Below are 26859 nucleotides of genomic sequence, written 5' to 3'. Positions count from 1 at the left end.
CCACCTCCTAAATGATCTGACCACAATGCCACCTGTTCAGACCTACCTACGATTCTGGCAGTTGTCCTTTTACAACCAGTCTTCTAGTTGACCTACCCACCTCCTAAATGATCTGACCACAAGGCTACCTGTCCAGACCTACCTACGATTCTGGCAGTTGTTCTTTTACAACCAGTCTTCTAGTTGACCTACCCACCTCCTAAATGATCTGACCACAATGCCACCTGTCCAGACCTACCTTTGATTCTGGCAGTTGTTTCATTTGCTCTACACTGTAACCACTAAATAAACGTGCACACTTGAATGATGCAGAGCTTCCTCTCATGTAATGAGTGCATCAGCGAGCTCCAGGCTTTCGGATTCAAATATCACAGACACTTTTAACCCCGCAGCTTCCACTTAGCTTAGTTACAGTACTTCTTGAAGAGAGGGTTCTTTTTCTGCACCCACCCAGTACGCCTTTCTCCTTCTGTCTCATTTGATAAACAGGAGATCCTGTGCTGTGTGACTTTGCTTTGCCTCTGAGTAATGATGTCGTGGTCCAGGCACGAGTTATATTGATGGCTAAGTAAGAGAGAAAGACAGGCAGTGAGAAAAGGAGTGAGAACCAGAAAGGGGGGGAGGAGAGCTCAGGCAGGAGGAGAGAAGCAAAAGAGCAGCTGCTAGTGGCTCTGCATTTGCTCCTCTTTCCCCATCGTGATCACTCTTCAGTTCTCTGCTGGTACCCAGCTGCATACATTCTCAGCATCCTTTACCAGTTGAGTGTACCTGCCCTGCTGCCTCAACCTCTTACTATTCCTTGTGGACTGCTGGCTGCCCTGCACTGGATCAAGTGTCCTCTGCTGTGAAATCACAGAAGCCCTGGGGATTCCTGTATGTCCACAAAGGGCAGGAAATGCAAGGAGCTGCCCGCTGCCAGGGTCAGCTTCCCAGATCTGGGGGAACGCGGGGGATGGCTAGCAAAGAATGGAGGGCAGTGGGCACCTTTACCTCAGCCAAGGGGAGTACTAGTCCTGCCTGCGGAGAGCAGCTCTTTCATGGCTGGGGGGTCTCATAGTGACTGCTACCAATTTCACTCACTGTGAGTATACCTTATATCACTATTTTATCCCACAGGAGAGAGGAACCAGGCTGTCAGGATGGATAAGCATTCAGGCACTTTGCCACAAAGTTTCCATAGACCTTAGTACTTTTTTCATTCAAACTTAAATTATAGGTTTTTACTTTAAAGTAGATTTCAACCCAATCACTAAAATCTCATATAAACTTGAATACATTCAAAATCATTTGCAGTGTTTTATAAATCTGCAGCTTTCGTTTAAAACAATATCTGCTGATCCTGTCATATAGGTCCTTGTTAATGCTTTTCTTGCTGCGGAGTGACAACTGTCTCCTAACTGTAATCCTACGTTGTCACTCTGTCATGCATATCCCTAAAGAAGACTGCAACATGCGCAGACATGGTCTTCTGTAGTCACTATCAGCAAGCTTGCCCTTAATGGAGTGGAGCAGCACTGAGACATATATATATATATATATATATATATATATATATATATATATATATATGTATATATATTTATATAATATATATATAGATAGATAGATAGATAGATAGATAGATAGATAGATAGATAGATAGATAGATAGATAGATATATGGGGAAAACAGTATTTTATGAAAACGCATGGTAATTTTTTTATGCTACATTTTATATATTTTCGAAAACTAAGTGTCATCAAGTAGGGTTTAGATCTACATTAAAGACAAACTGATAATTTTAACATACAAGCTTCAAACTGTCACTTTTGTTTCAGTCTTTCTGTGCAAAATCAGTCATGTGCAGCCACACATGCAGAACAGCACCAGGCAAAGTATAACCTCCAAGCAATGTGTCATTCACAGCAAGAACGTATGGGTAGATCAGTAACGTCCATGAGATGAATGGGCATTGCAAATGGTTCCATTTTGTAATTATTTTCTTCTAAACACTGTATGCATATCAAGATATTTTATCCAGTTGTGTTTTACATGAGCAAATTGGACTGGAATTACTTCCAGCCTTTCCTGCTTGTCTCAGTGACTTATGAATGAACTTCAATAATCTTGTTTCTTGCCTAGTACAGAGTTAAATTGCTGCCGGAGGATCCTTAAGGACATTTATATCTTGTCACAATTCGTCAGCATTTTAGTGGAGTCCTTTATAATCATTCAGCTCAAATTAAGAAAGAAAACTTGGCATCACTATTAAAATAATCCATTATTGTTTCCCATAAAAATGTATAGCTTTTCTTTATATAGGCTTGCTCAGAAAAGGAATGCAAGTAGCAATGGTGATGAGCAAGTGCAGACATCAAGCAATCAGAAACCATCTCTTACTCTGCCTACAGTATACCAAATTGTTGGCTGATATCATTAGTTACTGTACTCGTCATGGCTCTTTGCGCTTTCTTATGGAATATGGAAGATAGAATGTGTTTCTTATTAAGGCAGAGAGATTGTGAATGAATAGTTGTGTTCCTTGTTAAAGCAGACAGATTAAGAATAGTTAAACTACAAGCTATACTATGACCTGGATAAATGAGAACCTTAATAGAAATAAATACTAACAGGGCTGTAGTGGCCATCTGGAATTAATTCTGTAATCACATTCTATTTTAAACTTTGATGTAACCTATTCTTTAATTGCTTGTATGTGAAGCTACATTGCTTACAGAGGCAACCGGAGATAATAGTACAGAAAAAGGAAGATAATAGTAACACTGCATAATTTGATGCCTATCTTTCAATATTCTTTTAGGCGGGCATCCTATAGACAAATTTACAAAACTGACCATTCGTGCGGATGAAATTATTTAGAATGACCCCAGTGAAACCAATATTCCTTGCACGACTGTAAACAATGATGATCGGTTAATTTTAAATCGACAATGTTTGCAAATCACTAAATATTGCTATACTTGTCATGGCATTAAATAGTTAAAAAGAAAAAAATAATAACTGCAAGAATGTGAACAGTTTCTTTATCATCTGTGGCACATGCACTTAATGATGTGATCTTCAGTTGTATAAGATGTTTTTATATTTCAAAGATCAATATCTCGCTCATGACTCCTGCCTCTGATGCTGGATACGCCATGAAGGACATGGTACTCTAATGATGCTGTGTGTCTCGGGAAGCAAGTTTGCCCCAATTTCTGTAGGGGTTACATTTTTAAGCTATTATTAGCAAAAATCCTTTTTTTGCTACCACGTTCTCAACTAGTGATTGTAGTCTGACATTGAAAGGATATGTAATATCTGTATTTTAGCTGCTAGGGGCATTAAAGCCATGCATACCATACATATTATTGCTGGTAGAACTCACACTTAATATGTAAGCTAGCGGGTTCTATCTTAAAGTCATTCTTGACATACAAACAACAACAATCCAGGTTTTAATTGTAATTTTCTATCATCCTGAGCACTAATTTCAATCCAAGGGTATTCATTTCTGTTGTGTCTTTGGTATAATGACATTTTTGGTTCATAATACCAAAATGTACTACTATGCAAGGCCTCAAGGGCTTAAAGACTGTAAGGTGGCCTTTCAAGAAGAAACCTACCATCTTTTTTGTATGTGGGATGATCATATAGTTGCTTGTAATAGGCAGTACCATAAAGAACAATAGAAAATCAGTAGATATTTTTTAACTTGCTAAACCTCATATGCATACTAAGTAGGGTTCCAAAGGTTATTTGGCAAGATTGTGTATACTGTGTATGGCCAAGTTCCATAAATTGTTCCAATGTGTGTAGCTCAGTCAGTTGATTGCTGATTGGGGACTGTATATGTAATTTATTAGATTGTACAACAATTTTTATATTATTCATCAAACACATGTGCTGCGCTTCTAGTTTGAATGAATTTTTACTCCGATTTCACCTTGTTCTAGCATTTATTCTCCTTACATAGTGCTTTTGGTATGAGGTAGAGAAAGTACATCAGGAGTAAGAAATAAAAAATCAGATTCAAACCTGCCTTGGAAGTTTGCATCGGATTGGTGATACTGGAAGAAAGTGAGGGTGAAGAATTTATAAAGCACCTACTTAGGGAAATATACTCCAATTGAACATGTAAGGGGATGACTAGGAGATCAAAATAGATGAATAATGGTTTCATGGTCAGCAAACATACTGTAGATGATGCAGTCCATTACAATACAGAACATCAAAATACATGTAAAATCGTATTTAGTGCTTGTGTTTAGCTCAATACAACAACTTAAGCAATATGAGCACATATGAGTAACTAAAATTAACAATAGACACTCAAAAGTCTTAAAATCCAATGCTTCATTTTGATTTGCCCAAAGGATGTCAAGTAAAAATGATTCACCCTGATTGATTAGAATGATTGCCTTTGGTGAATGAAAAATGTAACATGATTTGCCTTATAGTGCAGTCAAGAATTAAAAGGCATTTACTCTCACTGGCCACTTTATTAGGTACACTTTGCTAGTGCCAAGAAAATATCCCCCACACCATTACACCACCACCAGCCTGAAACGTTGATACAAGGCAGGATGGATCCATGCTTTCATGCTGTGTACTCCAAATTCTGACCCTACCATCTGAATGTCGCAGCAACCAGTCTGCCCATTCTACTCTGACCTTTGACATCAACAAGGCATTTTCGTCCACACAACTGTCGCTCACTGGATATTTTCTCTTTTTTGTACCATTATCTGTAAACCCTAGAGATGGTTGTGCATGAAAATATCAGTGGTTTAGCAGTTTTGGAAATACTCAGACCAGCCCGTCTGGCACCAACAAACATGCCACATTCAAAATCACCTAAATCCCCTTTCTTCCCCATTCTGATACTCGGTTTGAACTTCAGCAAGTCTTCTTCACCATGTCTCAATGCCTAAAGGCATTGAGTTGTTGCCGTGTGATTGGCTCATTAGCAATTTGTGTTACCAAGCAAGTGGCTGGTGAATGTATATCACATAGGTTTTTTGGGCACAAGGCTTTCAGAAGCAGCCAAAAGGTTGCATGATCATCATGTTTATTGCATGTGCATCATTCATATTAAAAATAATATGAACATGTATTGGGTAGATGTGAATAGCCATTAATATAATGAATGAGCCCAAACAAAACTCATATTCCAGTTTGAATATGCACCAGATAAATGATCTAGTCATCTAGTATGGACATCTAATCAGTCAGTCATCTAATCAGTCAGTCCAGCCAATATGTCTTGGATATTTCAACAGTGTGGTCCTCCTGCCATATTTAGTTCCACGTGTACCTCCTCCTGACCATTGCTGACCAGCAATTTTGTTGTATTAGCCATAATATAAAATAAATAAAAATGCATTGAGGAAGAGTGAGAACCCCTTATAATAGACTCAACAGGTGTGCAGACCAAGGTAATCAAAAGCAGATAACTCACCAATAGTGTCTTAAGGGGATGTAAGAAATTATCCGGTGGTTTGGTTATCCATAATCTACCAAAAACTGAAATATTAGTTTCAGATGTATTGACTCTGAAATACCACAGACACTGCAGCAAAAGCATTGAAACCCCGTATTCTACAGCAGTAAGAATGAGAATCTAATCATAGGGGGGTGTGATTTAATTAAGGAACTTCACTTATGTTTTTTTTCCCTTCTTGCCTTTTTCACTAGGCTATGAACAAAAACCCATACTAACACACCCAGTAAATTCAGCAGTGTTCTATAGTTACCTGCTGAGGCTGCACACCAGGTCTGTACCGCCATATTCTACTCTGACTTCATCTGGAGCTGGCGATCTCTTCCGGATTCCTGCAGCTGGCCCCCTAATGACATACAGTACATGCACCAGGCCCATCATTAGGGGCGGTAAACAAGCCAGTACTCTGATGATATGTCAGGGTGTACGTGCTGTAGAGTACCTTGTAAATAAATAAATAAATGAATCTCCAATTATGGGGGGGGGGGTTGTCAGGATTGAAATGATAGAAAATGGGTGCAGAAGGTGAAGGTCCACTTTAACCAGTGTTTGTTCATAATATAAATATCAGCATGAACTGACCCTTTGGCCTCATTTACTAAAACAAAATTATCAACAAGTAATCAATATGAAGAGACCTTGGAGCACTCACTATACATGCATAATGCCTCAAGTAATGCAGTAAAGCATACATTATTGTTTCAGTGTCCCAATGTACAGTGTGCTCAGAACTTCCAAAAAAGGCAGTTTTATGGCATGTATGCAATTATGTTGCTTTAAAGAATGTGTCTGAATTTAAAAAAAAATGTGACATGCAACGGTATTGCTCACTAAGGTGTAAGTATGACAAGTGTGAATGCTAACCACAGAAGAGCTTTAGAGTGTCATTAAAGGCAAAACATTTTTTTCTTTAGTTCTGGACATAGTGAAGAGGGATTAGAACAGTTGTCAGGTTTTTATTGCTGTCTGTGCCCTCATTAGGGAGATTCATCCTCTCTATTTGTCCTGTCTTCCCAAATTTTGGATTGACATCAGAACAATAGTAGAGGGGAAATCTTCCAATGGGGACACTAGCTCTGGTGACCCTGGTGGCACCCAATATTTTCTTTCACTTCCTGTTTGGGACAGGAAGTGAAGGAAAATCCCCACAATGGGACAGAGATGGCAAAAAACTAACATTAGTTATATCCCTCTCTAATAGTGCCCATACCAGGGGTCTCCAAACTTTCTAGACTATTGGCTAGTTTCCTGTCCTTCAGACTTTAGGGGGGCCGGACTGTGGCCATTGGGAGTAGAAAAGGTCCTGACGTCAGTGACGAAAAAAAAATGCCCCATCTTTGGTGTCAGTGGGAGGAATTGTGCCCCATTGTTGGTGTCAGTGAGAGGAATTGTGCCCCATCAGTGGGGTCATTGGGCCCTATTGTTTGTGTCATTGGGAAGAGTTGTGCCCCATCATCGGTATCAGTAGGGGAAATTATACCCCATTGTTGGTATCACAGAATTAAATAGTGCCCCAAGGGCCAGATAAAAGCAAGCAAAGGGCCGCATCTGGCCCTAGGGCCGCAGTTTGGAGACCACTGCACTAGATGAAAAATCTTTTGAAAAATCTGTAATTTGGACAGTTTGTTCATTTTGCATTCTGCTAATGGGCACAAATCATATATTGGTAGTGACGTTTTTGAGGCAAAAAATCAAAGGAAGAGTTTGGAAAACCTTTGCTGAATGAACGATAAATTGAAAGGTTCATATGTTTCTCGCCCAATAAAAATCAAACTGTTGGTACTGCACATATGTGACCCAGAAGCAAAAAAGAACAAAAAACTGATTCATTTATGTCCATTGAACAATTATTGTTCTAAATTCAGTCATTACATGATGGCAATAGGGTTTGCTCTCACAACCATGTGTTTGTTTTTCGAAAATGCGTTCAAATGATTTTTTGACTAGTGTTTTGCCAGCATTATTCACTATTCAAATAAAATATTTGCATTTAGTGGCACTTTAATAAAAGCTGTGTGGTATGCTAACCAAATATATAATGAAGTGTAAGTTATTTAGTATTACATATGGAAGTAGTAGCATATGAAATTGTATACATTATGTGCACTTACAGTACCCACTAAAAATTGTGCACTGCATTTATACTTATTGGAGCCCACTTATATTGGAGAGTACCCCCTACTACTGTATATGTGAAAAACACATACTGCAGAGAGAATGATCCTGTATCCTCCTAGGGTGTGTGATTCCAAAAGGTTGCAGGTAGAGGGTGTGGACCAAGGGGATGTCATCCTCACCTAGGCTAGGAATAAGAAAGTGAGAGCTAATACGTGCTATAAGGTACTTGATAGCCAAAAAATGTGCCAAATGTGTAAAAGCAGGGTGAGTATAGGTCTGCTTTAACAAACCATGTATCACATATTTTTTAAGTAAATCAGGCTCTTAAAATGGAGCTCAAGTCAAAACATAAAAAAATAAAAGTTAGTGGATGCAAAAATTGTAGCTGCTGACTGTTAAAAAACAGACACTCACCTGCCCCTTGATCCAGCAGTGTGCCCACCGCAGCCGGTTTCACTGGCCGTCCTCGCACCGGCATCTCAAGTGTGGGCACCCGTCTGTGACAGCGGGTACCTGTCAAAATCGGGTACCTGCTCCCTAAAGTTGCCAATCCTTAACAGAGAGCGGGGGACGAGGTCTTAAAGCAGAACTTCTCCTTCTGGGTGGAGCTCTGCTTTAAGCTCTTACGTTCTTGACATTTACAATGTTGAAGACAGTCTCGGAATAGTGCTCCTTAAAAGTAATTATTTCACTTTGTCTTTAATGGTCTTTGCCATTATATTACATAGATGGTCATAGCCATTATTATAATATCATGCTAATAACTCCGGTTCAGATTTGACTATTATAGCTAATGATATTACTTTGGGATCTGGGCATCAGAAGGTGATTGCACCTCAACATCCTTCCATGAGCATAATGAATTGTAAAGAGTGTTTCCAGCCTGTGCTAGGAATGGGCTTTTGCTCAAAAGAGTAGCTTAAAACACATCTAAATGAACACGGCTGTGGGTCTGCAATGTGTCAATCCTCTTATCTTTCTGTCTGCCTAATTAAGTAATTATCGATGTAATATACTGTATACCCTGTTTGAAGTCTGAGTTAACAACAGCTCCCTCTGCTGCACAGACAGTGCTTCATTAGCCTTCAGCTTCACCCAGTCTTGACTCTGGAATCCTGATTCATCAGTCATTCTGCATAATGCTGCTTACTGCTCTTTATAAAAAGATGTCAGGGTTTTTTAGTAATTTTTCAGGTAACTGGTAAAATAGAAATGATGTGTAAATCTGTATTTGCTGAAGATAGCTGTTGTTTTAGTAAACAGGCGAGAGCCCAGATGTAAGGAGGTGAGCTTGTTTTACGCTTATAGCAGGGGTAAAACAGGAATAGTTGTTTTGGAGAGTAGATTATTAGTGCCAGTATGTTTAATAAATTATTATTTTGCTATTCAGTTTGTTTCCTGCTACATTATAGATACCAAGCCTTTTTTTTCCTTATGTTTTTGGTCACATAGATGTCAAACTGGATCAGGCTGCTTAGTTGGCAGGCTTAGTTAGTTAACATGTATAGCCATGTATGTAATATTATGCACCATGCGTAAGCGGTTAAAGTATACTGTATGTCAACCTTTGCAAAAACAAAATGGTTGGCTAGTCACTGATGTTGAACAATGTGTGCTTGTCAAGTATACCAACATGTCATCGATGCTTGCTTGTTCCGGACTCACTATTAAAGTAAGGGTAAAAATGACAGATCTGGAAGTTGCATCTTCTAAAACAGATCATAAGTGGTAGCTCCCATATTTTTAATAGGTTCCTTCTATATACTGGTAACTTGTGGTACATGCTGCCTGTTTTTTTTTTTTTTTTTAAGAAGGTGCAACTATCCTTGAGCATGCATTTTCACTGCTGCATGTGAGTTAGTGAATTGCCTTTAACTCTCAATGGCACCTAAACGCATATATATTATGTTAAGAAATGCACCAACCTTCAGTATTCAACGTATGCAATAAAAAACTCATGCATTACCTTACACTGTGTTGGAAAAAATCAGTTCCATTTTTTTTGGCCTCTTGACATCCATTGGGGGCCCATTAAAAATGAATGGGAATACAACCTTATTTATACAGTACTCCACACAAACCTTTGTAAAAATCCATATGAAGCTTTACTGAATAAACCTCTTCCTGATCTCTTTCGCATTGAATGGGCTTTAGTTCTTCATATCCATGTGGCTGCTAGATTTACAATAGCGAAAGCCTGAAAACTCCAACTTTGAATTTTGAAACAGTGAAACTGCTTCAAAAGAGGTTGTAAACCTGAAGGTTTTTTTTATCTTCATGCTTTCTATGCATGAAGGTAAAAAACCTTCACTATGCACCTCCCCCCGCGCTTCCCCTTAATACTTACTTGAGCCCGATCCCGCGATGTGCACAAGAGTGGCTGCTGTCCCGGCTTTCTGCCTCCTCCTTAGCTCAGAGACAGCAGCGGGAGCCATTGGCTTCTGCTGCTGTCAATCACAGCCAGTAAGGAGGGAGTGGTGGCGGGGCTCACCCCGTTTTTTGTGTCTTATGGACACACAGAGTGGGGCTAGGAAGCAAGCATACACAAGTGCCCCCATAGCAAGCAGCTTGGTATGGGGGCACTCAGCAGAGGGGAGGAGCCCAGAATGCCAGCGGAGGACCCAAGAAAAGGAGCATTGGGGTTTCTCTGTTCAAGTAGGTAAGTATGACATGTTTGTTATTTAAAGAAAAACAAATTTCAGCCTTTAGTATCACTTTACTGACATCATGGAAAAATTGGCCACTATTGTAGCGCATACTTATTCTAAATTTCTCACGATTTGGCAACCCTGGATTTATCCTCAGCCCTCCTGATTTGAGAATCCTTTATCATTTATTTAGCTGTATCTGGAACCAACTTCTACAGGTCTTTCTTCCCTCCCCTTCCCATTTTTATCCCATCCTTGCTTTTTACCTTTCATCTTTTCTTCTCATTTGGAAACGTACTTCTTTTATGCTCTCATAGATTTCTTACATACAAGACTAATTAGAATTTTAGTGCCATGTGCTCTTGGACAATGAACAATGATTTATTGTTACATTTAACTGCTGCGCTTGATCAACACAATATTATTTTCATTTCAACTAGGTATCACATTGTAATTCCTTGTTCTTGATCGGCAATTGTACTGACTTAATTGGACATACAGTATATGCTTTGTGATATTTATTTTGTTATATTCAATAACATCTTTGTAGCCAAAGTCATTCTCTTTGCTACTCAATAAAACATTTGTGAAAGAAAATGAATGGGGAACACAGGCTGACATACCAAGAACCATATTTTAACATATTTAGGAAAATGTACATATAAGTGGACCCTTAAAAAAATAAATAAATAGTCTAATGGTGGACACTGAGCCACACATGCATCCACTATTTTGAAATGGATCACAATTTGTGATCATATTTATTATACAGGATTATTATACAGGATTTATACAGTTGAGCAGTTCTTTACAATATGAAGGGAGACAGGACAGTTGCAATACAATAAAAACAAGAGGATTAAGAGCGCCCTGCTCATAAGAGCTTACAATCTAATATTTAGTTAATTGTATTTCTTTTATCAAGTAAGTATTTTGCAACTTGTTTTCGAATTGCAATTGTAATTTCAATTGACCAAACATGGCAATGCCCTGCTTGTGTTTATTATCACAGTATAACATTAATCAGGACACTGACAGAAATAGCAAAAATAAGTCATTTTGTGCACTTAGTGAATTGCTGCAGCAGGGTGGGTGCTGACAAATGTGGAGCTGCTGGCTAGACAAGTCAGATGAATTGGACTGCAGAGTAAGTTGCCATACAGTTGTAGTAGAATAAAGTTTCTTCTTAAGTAGAGTGAATTATAAACACTTTGACACACTTATGCCAGTGATCCCATTATAGACAGTGCATCTAATCTTGCATGCTATTTACCCACAGACCAGGCACTCATAGAAGTCAACCTTACATATTCCCAAATTACTGCCATACAATTACCCTTGTTCACTATTGAGCATTATGGTCACTGAGACAGGAAGTCAGGGGAAATGTCCGCTATTGACACAATGGCTGAAATAAATCTATTAGTATAGTGGAGAAGGGTTAAAACCTTTCTCAGATTTCCTTTGTTGTCTGTGTCCCCACTGAAAAAGTTTCTTCTCCCTCTCTGCCCTGGTCCATCCCATATTGGGACATAAAAGCCTGAAAAAGATTCTCTTTCCCACTCTATCTGAGAACAAATTATTAAAAAAATTATTAAAAAAAACAAAAAAAAATTTAAGAAATTAACCGCATATTACAGAATTATTTAAAAAGCTGCCAACAGCAATTTCCAAGAACACTTTGCCCCTGAGCTAGTGTAAGCTTAGCACATGCAAGGTTTTTTTTTTGTCAAAAGAAAGCTTTACTGAATTTACACAAACTTACATGGCATAAGTTCCATAACCACAAGTCAAACAATCAAAAATAACCCTTACCCAGGTTTCACAGTCACATTATGACAATATGAATACAGTAAAAGACATTCCGCTCCTTATACTCTGCACCTCCACCACTGGCATGTGACAAGATCCTCCACATTACATTAATCAGCCCATAATTTTCTCAGTATCACAGAAAAACCTCACGTTATTAACAACACAGGTTACAAAATGACAATATGTTACCGTAGCAATCTATCCATGAATAGTTCCATTGGAGCCAACATGGGGATATCCAACCACCCACCCCATACTTTTTTAATTTTAGGACAGCCTCTATAAATAATCCATTTATATCTAAGAATGGTTCCTATAGATGTTATCCATTCACACGCAAGGTTTAATATTATCTTGAACTCAAATGCAATGATCAAGTTTGTAAATGCTGACATGAGAGATTGTTGCCCGATATCAAAATATTATGTATGTGAGGAAAATTGGGGGAGCTATTTTCTAAAGGAAAATGGCTACCAATTGTTATTACCTACTAGTTAGATTTCTTGTTTCATTTTTCTGCCAAGTTTCCACACACAATGAAGATATATATATATATATATATATATATACTGTATATAGAAAATGTCCCCTTTTACAACATAACAAAAGGTTTAACAGGGCTTCAGAAAATAACTGCCTACTAAGATATGTTTATATTTTATTGAGCACAATGGCTACTATGTGAAAGCTAGATTCTGTTAGAACTTTAAATGACTTGCCTTTCACATGGCTGTCACTTGGTTAATAGCATGAAATACTTTCCAGGGAAGAGTGACATGAGGAGTGACAAGTTTACATTTTTGGAACAGAATTATCAGAGTTATCTCGTATGAAGTAGAAAATTGACTAAAAGATAGCATGTCTTTAATGGAGGACAACCTACAATGGTCATCATAAAGTGTAACAAACTGCAACACAATAAACTGTGTTTAAAGAAAAATGTTAGTGAATAAGTCACATGCTGCAATTCTTTGCTCGCTGATTTTAGATAATTTCCTGCAAAGTAATGGACAGTGCACCCTTTTGATTTCTGCATAATTGTACAGGGAGTTTCCTATAGTCCTTTATTGGTCTTACAAGTACAGAGATTCCAGAATGATGTGAAGTGGAATGGAAGTGTGTTGAAAGTTTGTGGATTAAGGGCATAATGGTCAGTTTAATTAACTGAGAGATGGAGACAAAATACGTTAACAAACCACAAATGCTTACCTTTGTTTTATGGATTAGCTGCTTGGCACATCCAATTTCAACCTGCTAGATTTCCAAAGGCCTGTCAGCAGCTAACATGCTTCTGTATATTTTCAGGACCACAGAATATGTGGTAGACAGAGCAACATTTAGTGATGGTAATCAATATACTGTAGCAGTTTGCTACTGGACATTAAAAAATCAACATGGGACTAACATTTAAAATTAAATTAAAAATGAAACTTACAAGATATCAAGTGATGTGCATGTAGTGTTTCTTATAATTATAGGCTGCAGTGTTTTTGTTATTAGTGTTGGAATTCCTTTTACAACATGCAAGAACAACTTCTTCTAATTAAAAGAATGTGGATTGGCGGGGTGCAGTTCAATTTTACATAGTGTTTAAAGAGAACCTGTAGGGAAGAAAAAGTGTTATAAAAAGCAATCTGAGCTATAAGCTGATAGCATAAACTATAAGAACACTGCATGTACCAGGACATGTGTTCTTCCAGTGTTGGTAGAAGCAGCGCTAAACTTAATGTCCAAATAGGGTCTGATCATATACAGTAGGGATCGAAAGTTTGGGCACCCCAGCTAAAAATTTGTATTAATGTGCGTAAAGAAGCCAAGGAAAGATGGAAAAATCTCCAAAAGGCATCAAATTACAGATTAGACATTCTTATAATATGTCAACAAAAGTTAGATTTTATTTCCATCATTTACACTTTCAAAATAACAGAAAACAAAAAAATGGCGTCTGCAAAAGTTTGGGCACCCTGCAGAATTTATAGGATGCACTGCCCCCTTTGCCAAGCTGAGACCTGCCAGTGTCATGGATTGTTCTCAATCATCGTCTGGGAAGACCAGGTAATGTCAATCTTAAAGGTTTTAAATGCCCAGACTCATCTGACCTTGCCCCAACAATCAGCACCATGGGTTCTTCTAAGCAGTTGTCTAGAAAACTGAAACTGAAAATAGTTGACGCTCACAAAGCTGGAGAAGGCTATAAGAAGATAGCAAAGCGTTTTCAGATGTCAATATCCTCTGTTCGGAATGTAATTAAGAAATGGCAGTCATCAGGAACAGTGGAAGGTAAAGCAAGATCTGGAAGACCAAGAAAAATATCAGACAGAACAGCTTGCAGGATTGTGAGAAAAACAATTCAAAACCCACGTTTGACTGCACGATCCCTCCAGAAAGATCTGGCAGACACTGGAGTTGTGGTGCACTATTCCACTATAAAGAGATACTTGTACAAATATGGTCTTCATGGAAGAGTCATCAGAAGAAAACCTCTTCTACGTCCTCACCACAAAAATCATCGTTTGAACTTTGCAAATGAACATATAGACAAGCCTGATGCATTTTGGAAACAAGTTCTGTGGACAGATGAGGTTAAAATTGAACTTTTTGGCCGGAATGAGCAAAGGTACGTTTGGAGAAGAAGGGGCACAGAATTTAATGAAAAGAACCTCTGTCCAACTTTTAAGCATGGGGTTAGATCAATCATGCTTTGGGGTTGTGTTGCAGCCAGTGGAACAGGGAACATCTCACGAGTAGAAGGAAAAATGGATTCAATAAAATTTCAGCAAATTTTGGATGGTAACTTGATGCCATCTGTGAAAAAGCTGAAGTTAAAGAGAGGATGGCTTCTAAAAATGGATAATGATCCTAAACACACCTCGAAATCCACGGGGGATTACATCAAGAGGTGTAAACTGAAGGTTTTGCCATGGCCTTCACAATCTCCTGACCTCAACATAATTGAAAATCTATGGATAGACCTTAAAAGAGCAGTGCGTGACAGACAGCCCAGAAATCTCAAAGAACTGGAAGACTTTTGTAAGGAAGAATGGGCAAAGATACCTCAAACAAGAATTGAAAGACTCTTGGCTGGCTACAAAAAGCGTTTACAATCTGTGATACTTGACAAAAGGGGCAGTACAAGATATTAACTCTGCAGGGTGCCCAAACTTTTGCAGACGCCATTTTTTTGTTTTCTGTTATTTTGAAAGTGTAAATGATGGAAATAAAATCTAAATTTTGTTGACATATTATAAGAGTGTCTAATCTGTAATTTGATGCCTTTTGGAGATTTTTCCATCTTTCCTTGGCTTCTTTATGCACAATAATACAAATTTTTAGCTGGGGTGCCCAAACTTTCGATCCCCACTGTACATACCCTTGCCCCCACCTTACAATGTATGGACTTCAGTTATTGAGCACTCAGACTCGGAACATGCATTGGGGGTGATTTACTAAAACTGGTGCATTCTGAATCTGGTGCAGCTGTGTATGGAAGCCAATCAATGTCTAATGTCAGCTTGTTCGATTAAACTTTGACAATAAAACCTAGAAGCTGATTGGTTTCTATGCAGAGCTGCACCAGATTTTGCACCATACAGTTTTGGTAAATAACCCCCATTGTCCATTGAGTGGTTACATGCCTGTCCTGCACTCCTAGGAAGTAGAGAATCAGTGGCAATGCTCTAGACAGTGTGCTTATGTTGCAAACTATTGGATACTGCTTTTTGTTTAATACTTTCCCCAATGTTACAGGCTTTATTTTATTGTGTAGTTACCTTTTATAGATATTTTTCCAACAACATGCAGACACTGGTAAACAACTCTCCACTTCATATATTGAATGCTGATTTTGTGTTTTGTCTGTACTTCTTCTGTAACATGTTTACAATCAATTCAACTCGATCCTTAGATTGGACATGTTCATATTTCTGTTTATCAAAAAATACCTTTTTATGAAATGCAAGGAAGTCCTTTTTAGATTATGAAATACTATACGCTTAGTATAATGGTGAATAGCATACTGATATGGTATTGGCAACTTTTTACTGCTGGTCTGTTTTCTTTACTACCATAGTGTCATAAAATAATTTCATAAAAAGTTGTTCAAGCTGGGACTTAACCTTTGGGGATTTAGTGGATTTGCAGTTGACCAAAGGATAGATATCAGAGTGTGGTTGTAAATGGGATCACTCGCAACAGAGACCAGTCACCAGTGGTGTGCCGCAAGACTCTGTACTAGGCCTTTATCTGTATCCTGTTTAATCTGCTTGTCAGCAATTCAGTTGATGGTTTGGTGGTTAAGGTATGTTTATATGCTGATGACACAAAGGTGTGCAATTGATTGTGCTATAGGATTGATATTCCTGGTGGTGTCTGTAACATGGAACAAGTCCGGGCATTTCTGGAAGACTGGTTAAAGCAGTGGAAACTGCAGTTCAATGTTTCTAAATGTAAAATATGCACCTAGGGAAAAAGAATCCCTTGATAGAGTACAATATTAGGAGTACAGTGTCAGCAAGAACTACAAAAGAAAAAGATTTGGGACTACTTTTTTCACATGATTGCAAAATGAGCAAACATTTGGCCAAGGTGGTTGGAAAAGTGAATAGAATTCTAGTGTGTATCAATGGATCATCAACAGGTGGAAGGAGGTCCTTATTTCCCTTATATAGATTTTTTTAAACTAATTTAATTCTTTAAAAGCTTGCCTTAAGGGATGACTTTCAATAGATTGCAGCAAGGTAGCTGCTCTGCTATGCACAAAACCCTGACCCAGAATCAGGTCATCTACAAATGATTTAGCACAAGGTACCCAACAAACATGCGATGCGTGCTGGTCTCTTGTCCCAAGGCACCTGGCACTATGCACCAGCTCCCACCTCAGCAAAGGGGTGGGGGCAGCTATCCCAGGCTCCATGGCACTGAGGTATTGTCACCTGTTCTGGAGACTTCACTGAAAACAAGATATCGATGAGAGTTCAGAGGTGGGCAACAAAAATGGTGGAAGGAATGAGGGATAAAAGATATCAGAATAGACTTCAGGAACTTAAAGGAGAAGTACAGTATGTCATAAAAATAAACATATATACTCACCATACATACTCACCTACTCACAGTACAATGCTGCATCTATCCCCCGCCAGCTCTGAGACCAAGAACCAAGCAATCACATGACTGCTGATTGCTCAGGTCTTACCTGAGCAGAATGCTGTGACTGTCAGTCATCACTCTCTGCTCTACCTCTCCAGCACTCAGTGGAGTACCGTGCTGTGGAGAGGGTGCTGAGAGGCTGAGCCAGCTGCCAGTCAGGCATCTAGGTGGATCCTGACATTGTTGTTTGGATACAACCAGAGACTGGAGCTGCTCTGTGACATCAACCGACAGCAGACTTTACCCCACTGTTGGCTGAATCTGAGCCACAGGAGTTCAGAAATAAGTGCACTCCTGTGACCCAAAAGAGAAGCATGGCCACAGTCTATAAATAATAATTTCTATGTAAGTGAATATGTACCTCACCCATTCAGATTTCTTTAACCCTGTTCCCCCTCTATATCCAACAACATATGCAATACTTACCTTTATTTCACTTTCACCTGACTGCTCATTTTAGTGCCAAGAGCCAAAGGAAACACCCAGTAGTTCTGGCTATAGAAAAACATACAGCTCCCTTCATGTGACAGCAGTTGGCCAATCAACATTGTTTAGTGACGGGGGGTCCATAATTCTGGGCTAGCTATGAATCCAGCAAGTCGTAGCTTACAAAGGCTTTCCTATTGCTCCTGGCAGCTGAACGGGCTGACAAGGGAGCAAGATGAATGGTAAGTATATGCATTTCTGAAGGTCTGCATGAAAGTGAGTCTGATATTGTGCTATGATTTACTTCAATGTCTCTTCTATTGTAGCTGCTTCTTTAGCTAAAGCATCCACTGTGTTTTTTTCTGATATCCAATACATCATTTTTTTTCCTGTAGACATAGATGGCATGAAAAAAACTGCAGAATCTTCACTGTAGTTTACTTGACAATAGCAGCTATGGGTTTAAAAAGTATACCAATTTTTGCATTGTTTTAATCTGCTCTGCAACACTGCGATTCCTGCCTTGTGTATGACTTGTTTTGAAACCAAAAACTATAATAAATCAGAAATCTAGATTTTAAGCAAAGTGTTTATTATACATATCTACGCCGTGTGCAGGTCAATCTACCCAGTAAATTCTAGTTCCTCAAATTGCTTGAGGCATGGCAGCAAAGTCTTGCAGTTGTCCATGTTTCTTTGAAATTGTGAGGTATTTTTTATATATGCTAACCCTTTCCATTCATGCATGAAAATTGAGATTGTATGTAGGACATTGACTGCTTGATCAAATATTTTCATTTGACCTTGGTTAACTGTGGAAATTGCATACCATCTAAAATTGAATAACACACACACACACATATATATATATATATATATTGCTAGGGGGGACAGGCTGAACTTCCATTGGCAACAATAAACCGTGAGAAAAGGACACCCAAAAAGGATACAAATATACTTCAATGCAGGAAGGCTTTGTATGGGAAGTCCATAGCATAAAACAAAATAAAATGCCTACTCATCCAAGCCACTAATTATTAACAGTTCCTGACTAACAGGGTACCCCGTATTGGTTTTCTCAAAATAAGCAGGCAGGTCTGGTGCCTTTTTAATGTTCTGTCAGCACTCTTTTACCAGCACAGATGTCCACAGTGGAGAAAAACAAAGAGAGAGTGCCCATATGAGGTCTGGCTACCAGGTAAGATGTGGACCAAGGAATGGCGGCTGTATTCCACCCATTATTGAGATCTTAAAAAACACAAACATTTGTTTGCTCCATAATGAACATAAATCCTGGAGTCCATCACCATATGTAGGTGAGAAATCATGGTGATTTATATGCACTGCCAGCCAGCGCCTCATATTATATTGGCCTATTTCAGTGCAAGATGCAGTTTATTAATTTTCTTTACCAGTAATACTGTGAATGAAGCTACTGAAGCTGAGTGTTTTTCTAGGACAGGCCAGTGCAAGCTTGCCGACTCTTTCTCACAGAAGTTCTGCTCGCTATTAGCTGCTGATATGATTTTTAATTAATTAGATGAGCTAGAGATGACACACTTGGTAAAAATATATTAAAAACATTTTTTCAATTATAAGTAACTATCTGTTCTCCTTAGTGAATACGTATATAAATATTACACAACTTAAATTGAACATTGTGCACTGTGAACTACTGTAAAGGTGTCAAAGGAAAATTCCTGTTGAAAAAAATAAATGAGAACTGTTAATGGGGTTTATTAAAGGAAACAAAAGGGAACAATGTCTACTGGTTTATAGTAACTGGTATACTGATGATCTTTTTGCATGCTTTTAAAGTTTGTACATACTTGATGATTCACAGTTTCATAAAAATATTTCATGTAGGGATTCATAGCCATTGAGGGAGATACTTATGACAGCACACTCATCCCTATTTAGTGCTGAATTCCAGGCATATAAAACAAAAACACAAATAAATGCAACTCTGTTGTCATTAAAATTTAGGTATGGATAATTTTCTATATTTATGTTGTTTCAGCTTGGACCAATATAAGTATACATGTTCCATACCTGGCTGATCCCCATGGTAGCTGGAAATTAATGTGGTATGCACTGCTACTACAGTGATCACTGCTAGCTTCCAGGTCCCATGTCATGTGGGCGCCCTACTGCTTAGTGAACACAGGAAGTTGCTCACTTGGCACAGGCACCATTCATAGAAAAGTTTGCATTTTCTTAATGAATGCAAAGTATATTCAGATTGTATGAGGTGGAGAGGTGGGAGGGTGATGCTACGACAATGACATGTTAACCAACATACATGGATTGTTATGTGGTTTTTAATATCCTGGAGCTGTATTATATGTATGTTGAAAGTGATCTCATAGATTGTAAGCTCCAAGGTGCAGGGCCCTCCTAACCAGGGGCGGACTGACAACTCATGGGGCCCCTGGGCAATAGAGGATCATGGGGCCCCTGTGTCCTTACCCAAACTCAAAAAAGCCTATGAAAAAGGTACCAGGGGCATCTCATGGGGCCCCCTACAGACCCCGGGCCCTCTGGCAGTGCCCGAGTTTCCAAATGGTCAGTCTGCCCCTGCTCCTAACCCTCTTGTATTGAACTATATTGTTGCTGTATTGTCTCCCGTTGTATTGTAAAGTGCTGAGCAAACTGTTGGCGCTATATAAATCCTGTATAATAATAATAATACCAAACCTATTTTTTTGTTAAAATAAATAAGAGGTTATACTTATCTGCTCAGTGCAAAAATATTGCACAGAGTGGTGGCTTACCTACTCTTTCTTGGTCACCCACTGGCACCATGTGCTCCTCTTTCCTGCAAGCTATGTCCTATAGGGCACCTGAATGGGTGCACTCCTGAGCCAGGCTGTGTGTGTCCTAGACGCACACAGCACAGCATGGCCGTATCCCCTGATCCCTCCTCACAGGGTTGGACTAACAATGGCTCCTGCTGCTCTAGTGTGTCCTGTGAGACCATGAAGACAGAGCAGCGGCTATGAAGCTAGAGACAGCACTGTATCGTGAGAGAACTCAGGTGTTTATGGATGAGGGGGAAGGAACAGTTAGTGGAGAGTTTTTTACCTGACTACAGGGAATGCATTAGGGTAGAAAACATTTTAACTTTAGAGCCACTTTAGGTAAACATGAGAGTGGTCATATTATTTTACAGAAGCCCTTAACCACTTGTCCTCCTGAGGATTTACCCCCCTTCCTGACCAGGCCATTTTTTTTATTACGGCACTGTGTTATTTTAACTTACAATTGCGCGGTTATGCAATGCTGCACCCAAATGAAATTTATGTCCTTTTTTTCCCACTAATTGAGCTTTCTTTCAGTGGTATTTGCTTGCCTGTGAGTGTTTATTTTTTTTGCTTTTTAAAAAAAAGAAAGACAATTTTGAGAAAAATACAGTATTTTTGACTTTTTGCTATTAAACATGTCCAGTAAAAAAATGTAAAAAATAAAATTGCATCATAAATTTACGCCAAAATGTATTCTGCTACATGTCTTTGCTACAAAAATTGCAATACCTGTAAATTAATTGGTTTACGTGAAAGTTATAGCATGTTTACTAGTAATGGTGGCGATCAGCAACTTATAGCGGGACTGTGGGACTGCGGTGGGCATTCTGACACTGGGGGGAACTGACTTGGTGTCACTGACATCCCCATTGACACCAATACAGTGATCAGTGCTAAAAAAAAAAGCACTGACGCTGTACTAATGACAATAGGCAGGAAGGGGTTATCATGAGGGATGATCAAAGGGTTAACTGTGTGTTGGGAGTGTTTTACTGGGGGGAGGTGTGTTGGTACTTTACTGTCAGCACACTGCTCTGGATGGCTGTGCTGTGCAGAGCAGTGGGCCTGAGCCGACAGAGAGGAGGACTGTTAGTATACAAAGCAGTCCTCCTCCCCATTGGTGATGCTTGGTTATCACCGGGCGCCGGTGGGGAATCACTGATGATTGACAGCCATGGCTGCGAATGGCGGCACGGGTAAGGCACACGAGTGCCTCCTATTCGGAAATACAAAATCACGTATATATATATGGGATTTTGCGCACCCCTGCCACCCTGTAGCAGTATATCTGCTGTAAGGCAGTCGGGTGTTGTTAAAGCAGACCTTGATGCAAGGTCTGCTTACAATCTCTGGGGCCCTTCCTCCTGTAGGAATAACTCAACATGTTCAAAAGGTACCTCTAAAGAAAAAAAATTAGATTTTTTACTTACCTAGAGCCCCGTACACACGGGCTGTATATCAGCTGAAATCAGCTGTTACAGTGGAAACAGGCGTGTGTACACCTGCCCATTCAACAGAAGCCAAACTCACGATGGCTTCTGTCGAAATGGCATGCTGGAAAATCAGCAGCCTACTGGTATCCTATCAGCGCTCTCAGCCAATGGTGACCGCTGTGTTCTGGGAGAGGACGGTCCCACTGTCAGAACACAATAGCACAGTGGGGGAGACTGCTGCACTAACATCGCATGTGTTAATTCTGCTGGGTTGGGTTGAGTTTAGGTGAGAGTGATGTCACACTCCTTCTGGCTGGATCCTGGAGAATACAATGCAGTCCAAATCTCACAAGAAGATGATATTGCAATGGACTATGTCATCTCATGAGATTTGGCTTTCCTGCATTCCCAGGAATGCTCCTGGAAGCATGGTGATGTCACATCAAACAATGAAGAAAAAACCACACTAAGGTAAGTATAAAATCTACCTCTCTTCTTTACAGTTGTCTTTTACGCATACTAGGAGCTAGTGATTTTTATAAGGGGGGGGGGTCCCAGACATTATAAGCAGACCAAGTTCTGCTTTAGGTAAAGCTGGGCATACACTAGTAGGTTTTCAGACCAATGTCTGTACAAACATTTGCACAAGAATTCTCACAGTACATTCGAAGACTTGAAGAATGCCATTTGAAAGTGCTTCAAAATTTTGTTTGCTTCAACATTTGATTTTGGAATTAAAAAAAAAAATTACATCCTGCTTCTTTGAATTTTCTCATCCCTGTGGTAGAAAGCAAACATCAATTTTATCCCACTAACGATATGAAAATCAAACATATGATCCTGAAACAAAAGTATTCAAATGAAATTCTTCTAGTGCAAGGGGAGCTTTAGATTGTGCTCAGGATGAGAGAAAAGGGCCGAACTATGGCTTGGGGCCAAGCAGGTGTTATGTAGATCTGTTTGATAGATATATCAGGCAATACACGCCTTACATATGTTGTTACATTTCAGTGTATAATACCTTATAAGGTTCATACACTGTTTCTGCATCTTTGGCAGTGTTTAGAGTTCTAAATACTAGAACCTTAGAGTAAAAAGCTTTGCCACTCAAAGTACATGCAACTCATTACAGAACAATGCATTCTTTCTATTCTCTGATAAGTGTATAAATCCCTACTATACAGCAAAGTATAATGCCTATTTCTTGTGCAGATTTGTATGCAAATCCAAGAGACACTGAAAAATAGGTTAATGTATGGCGAACTGCACAGTGCTCTGTAGAAAAACTGCATTATTATAGTCTATATTGTTATTTTGTGTAGATGCCATAACACCCACATTTATACAGCAGGGGGATTATAAACCTCTCAGATTTCTGAATTGATGTATTTTCCAGCAGTGACTATCTTTTGTGTGAGGTTCTGTAATGCAAGGTCTTTATTTTATACCGTTACCTTAACTTAGCAAGTCGGCGTTCTTACAGAAATAGCAAAAAACCTGAGAATATGTCAGACATTACCAGACTTTTCCTTTGATTTCAAGCCCTTTTTATAGAACTCTTATATATATATATATATATATATATATATATATATATATATATATATACCCACACATACATATTTCATATATATATATATATATATATATATATATATATATATATACACACATACATATTTTATATATACATACACACACATACATACATATTATAAATATATATATATGTGTGTGTGTGTGTGTGTGTGTGTGTGTTTGTTCTTTTTTTACAGTCATATAGCTGAATGTTATTTAAAATTGTTTGATGATCAGATCATGGTGAGATTATAAAAATGATTCACTAACTGCTGCTGTTAGAGTTGTGAACAGGTATTCATTATTTTTCCATGATTCCTGTTGCTTTCTATATATCTATTTTCCGAATGGTGACATTTGGAGTACATTGAATCTTAGAAATATTTAATACCTGGTACTTTAACGTGCCTTAAAATATTTTTGTGACATTTTAATACATTAAAACTGAAACAGAGCAATCTACTTTTAAATTCTCACAATACACACATTTGGATGATGCAATTAATCTTCAGATTCCTTTCGTAGGGGTCAACTCAAAAAGTACCATGGCCATACCACTGATTTAAGAAAAAATGGACTTAGTGTTCCACTGACTTCAATACTCTGAAGCTAGTGGAACATTATCAATATGAATGAGGAAAAGAAAAAAGTCGGGAGGAGAGCTTAGTCAATTGACCTGCCAAAGCCATGTGACCAGCATCCCCTCCATTTATGCAGTTCTCTCAGCTGAATAACTGGAGTGTCGGCCAGCAAAGGACCTTCAACCTATGCCCCCTTGGAGTGACCACTACAATTGTAAGAGATAGTCAAACTGGGGGAATGGCAGCCACAACAGTGCTGATACCGCAGTCCAGCGGTCTGTGGGATAGTGTTGGTCACAAGTGTGTATCTACATGCCTACATCTTGCTGTGTTTGTAAGACTTTTGGATATAGAATATAAGAATACATATATATATATATACTGTAGATATAGGCCACTCTTTATCTTATTCAGATCCACTGAACTATTGTGTATATGCAATATGAACTACCCAATTCAAAGAAGCATAAGAATGCTGCAAATGCATTGAGCAGGGTCTTGAAACAAAGACCATTTTGTATTTCAATGTATTTCAATGTTTTTTATTAATTTTAAACAGTATAAAACAGAGTCAACAAAACATGCCCACGCAGGGGCTATCAATTGCACCGATAGAAAATGCATAATAGAGCAGACAACGCTCTAATTCCAATAAGGCAAAACGTATGCCCACGCAGGGGCTATCAATGGCACATAGGTTACAATAACATCAGTGAAACTCAGATTATTGCAACTAAAGACAGCTGTCCACTGTCACATCAAAACAAACAGAAAAGGAGAGAAAAAGAGCAGAGAAGAGAAAAAAAAAAAAAAAAAAACACCCACCAAAGAGCAAGGGTCCATGAGCGCCAATACAAAACTCCATCACCTCCCTACACTGGCCGGGGGGAGCGTGGGAAAGGCATATTGCAGCCACGGCTCCCATATTTTCAAAAATTTATGTTGAGAGTCGTTGCATATACTCGACATCTGTTCATTGAGCATCATAGTAGGTCCCGCACGATCCTGCACCCCCTGAAAAAGTACAAACGGACTCTTCCAGGCCTGAGCAATTGTCCTAGTGGCCGATAAAAACAAATAGGAAGCCAACCGCTGCTGACGAGCCAAGAGGCCCGGTATGGGGCAATGAAGCAAAGCATACCGAGCATACCGGCGTATAGAGAGATGAAACAAAGTGAAAAGGAGGCCAAACACACGAGACCAAAAACGAACCAACCTCGGGCATGACCACCAGATATGCAGTACATCGCCACGATGGCCACAACCCCGAAAACATCGATCACTACAGGCAGGGTTAGCCTGGGCCAAACGAGCCGCCACCCAATACCAACGAAACAATACCTTATAGGCTGCTTCCAGCGTGGTCGTATTAAACGAACATTTAGCTATGAGTGACCAGGCTTTATTCCAGTCCTCCGGATCCACAGCCACTCCCAGGTCGCGTTCCCACTGAACTACATATGAAAGAGAAGTGTGCGACGAGCATCTGTTCAAAGCTGCGTAAAGAATGGAGATAAGGCCCGGGGCGCCCGGGCGCTGCTGGCAAAGCCGTTCAAAGGCAGATTGCTGATATGGGAAAGCAGAAGTGGCCCTCAGCGAGAGTAGCCAGTGCCGCAATTGAAGGTACCGAAATAATTCCGCTGGGGGAACATCCCGAGACTCCTGGAGGACATTCCAGGTGGGAAAGGACCGAAAAATCAAAAAGTGTCGCACCTGTGAGAAACCATGAGCCACCCACCAAGAAAATGCCCTCGGGTGATCTAGACCCGGCGGGAAAAGAGGGTTATTAACGATTGGAAGCAAGGGTAAAAAGGGTGACATCAGGCCACTGGAGTAACGTACCGAGTCCCAGACTCGTAGGCCATGGAGCAACATCGGACTCAGCGTCATAGGGCGCAGGGCAGGGGGAAGCCATAGAAGTGTCGACAGTGCGATAGGGGCACAATTAGGTAGTTCCAGCAGGACCCAGAGAGGAACATCGGAGGAAGCGTGCAACATAGACAGCGGGGCAATTTGGCTCGCCTGATAATACTTAGTTATATTGGGTACCCCAAGACCACCTTGGAGTCTATGAGCAAAGAGCGTATTTCTAGAGACTCTGGGATGCTTATTGGCCCAGATAAAACGCATAAACTTCGCCTGTAGCAACCGAAGAAAATGAGGGGGAACCCGCACTGGGAGGGTACAAAAATAATATAACAATTTCGGCAAGATGGTCATTTTCACTGAATGAACCCGTCCTATCCAAGACAGGTGCGGATATTGAAACAAAGACCATTTTGGATATGGATTTCTATATAATTTTGCTTAATGTTATATGGCAACATTTGTATTTGTGCTTTTATGAAGTTTGAGTATTTTATGAAGTATAGGAAAATAAAATATTTTGATACATACATGAAGTGAAAAGAGATTGTTTTAGATTCTATTTAATTTCTTCTTCTCCAATTTGTGTTAGGTTACATTTTAAGTAGTGATTTTAAGGCATAAAAGCTTAAAAAATTAAGTGGGGGGTTAGCTTACGTGTTTGGGTAATAATAGGGGGGTTACATTAATGATCACAGATAGATTAGGAGAATTTGGGTATATATTTTATTTTTAACAGCACCAAAAGCTAACACACTAATGAGGGAATGACACAGGTCAAAGATACAGTTGTAGATATTTTGAGTGCTGTATGAAAGTTCTTAACACAACGAGTCTTGAATATGAACTGAGTGATTGCCTCAAACATATACTAAATCAATACTGTTCTGTCCTCTCTACACATTTCTTTGTGTGTAACAACATGCAGCTAAACCCTCCTATTCTGCAATAAGCAAGACTGAG

The 26859-nt window shown here is 39.3% G+C and overlaps 1 protein-coding gene across 1 annotated transcript in view; it reads left to right on the top strand.

The window, feature by feature from the left end:
• The first annotated feature begins 666 nt into the window (after positions 1–666).
• Positions 667–26859, top strand: part of TRPC3 (transient receptor potential cation channel subfamily C member 3) — a 326064-nt gene continuing 299871 nt past the window's right edge. The window contains exon 1 of the mRNA XM_089672160.1: positions 667–1081. Within this exon, the coding sequence (XP_089528286.1) occupies positions 876–1081 (206 nt within the window). The 5' untranslated portion in view covers positions 667–875. The remainder of the gene's footprint in view (positions 1082–26859) is intronic.

The sequence above is a fragment of the Staurois parvus genome, unplaced genomic scaffold (assembly GCF_062004578.1).
Source record: "Staurois parvus isolate SC_StPar_1 unplaced genomic scaffold, SC_StPar_1.0 ptg000122l, whole genome shotgun sequence".
In the NCBI taxonomy this organism is placed as follows: domain Eukaryota; kingdom Metazoa; phylum Chordata; class Amphibia; order Anura; family Ranidae; genus Staurois; species Staurois parvus.
Note: the sequence above shows the minus strand (reverse complement) of the source record. Positions and strands in the feature narration are given on the sequence as shown.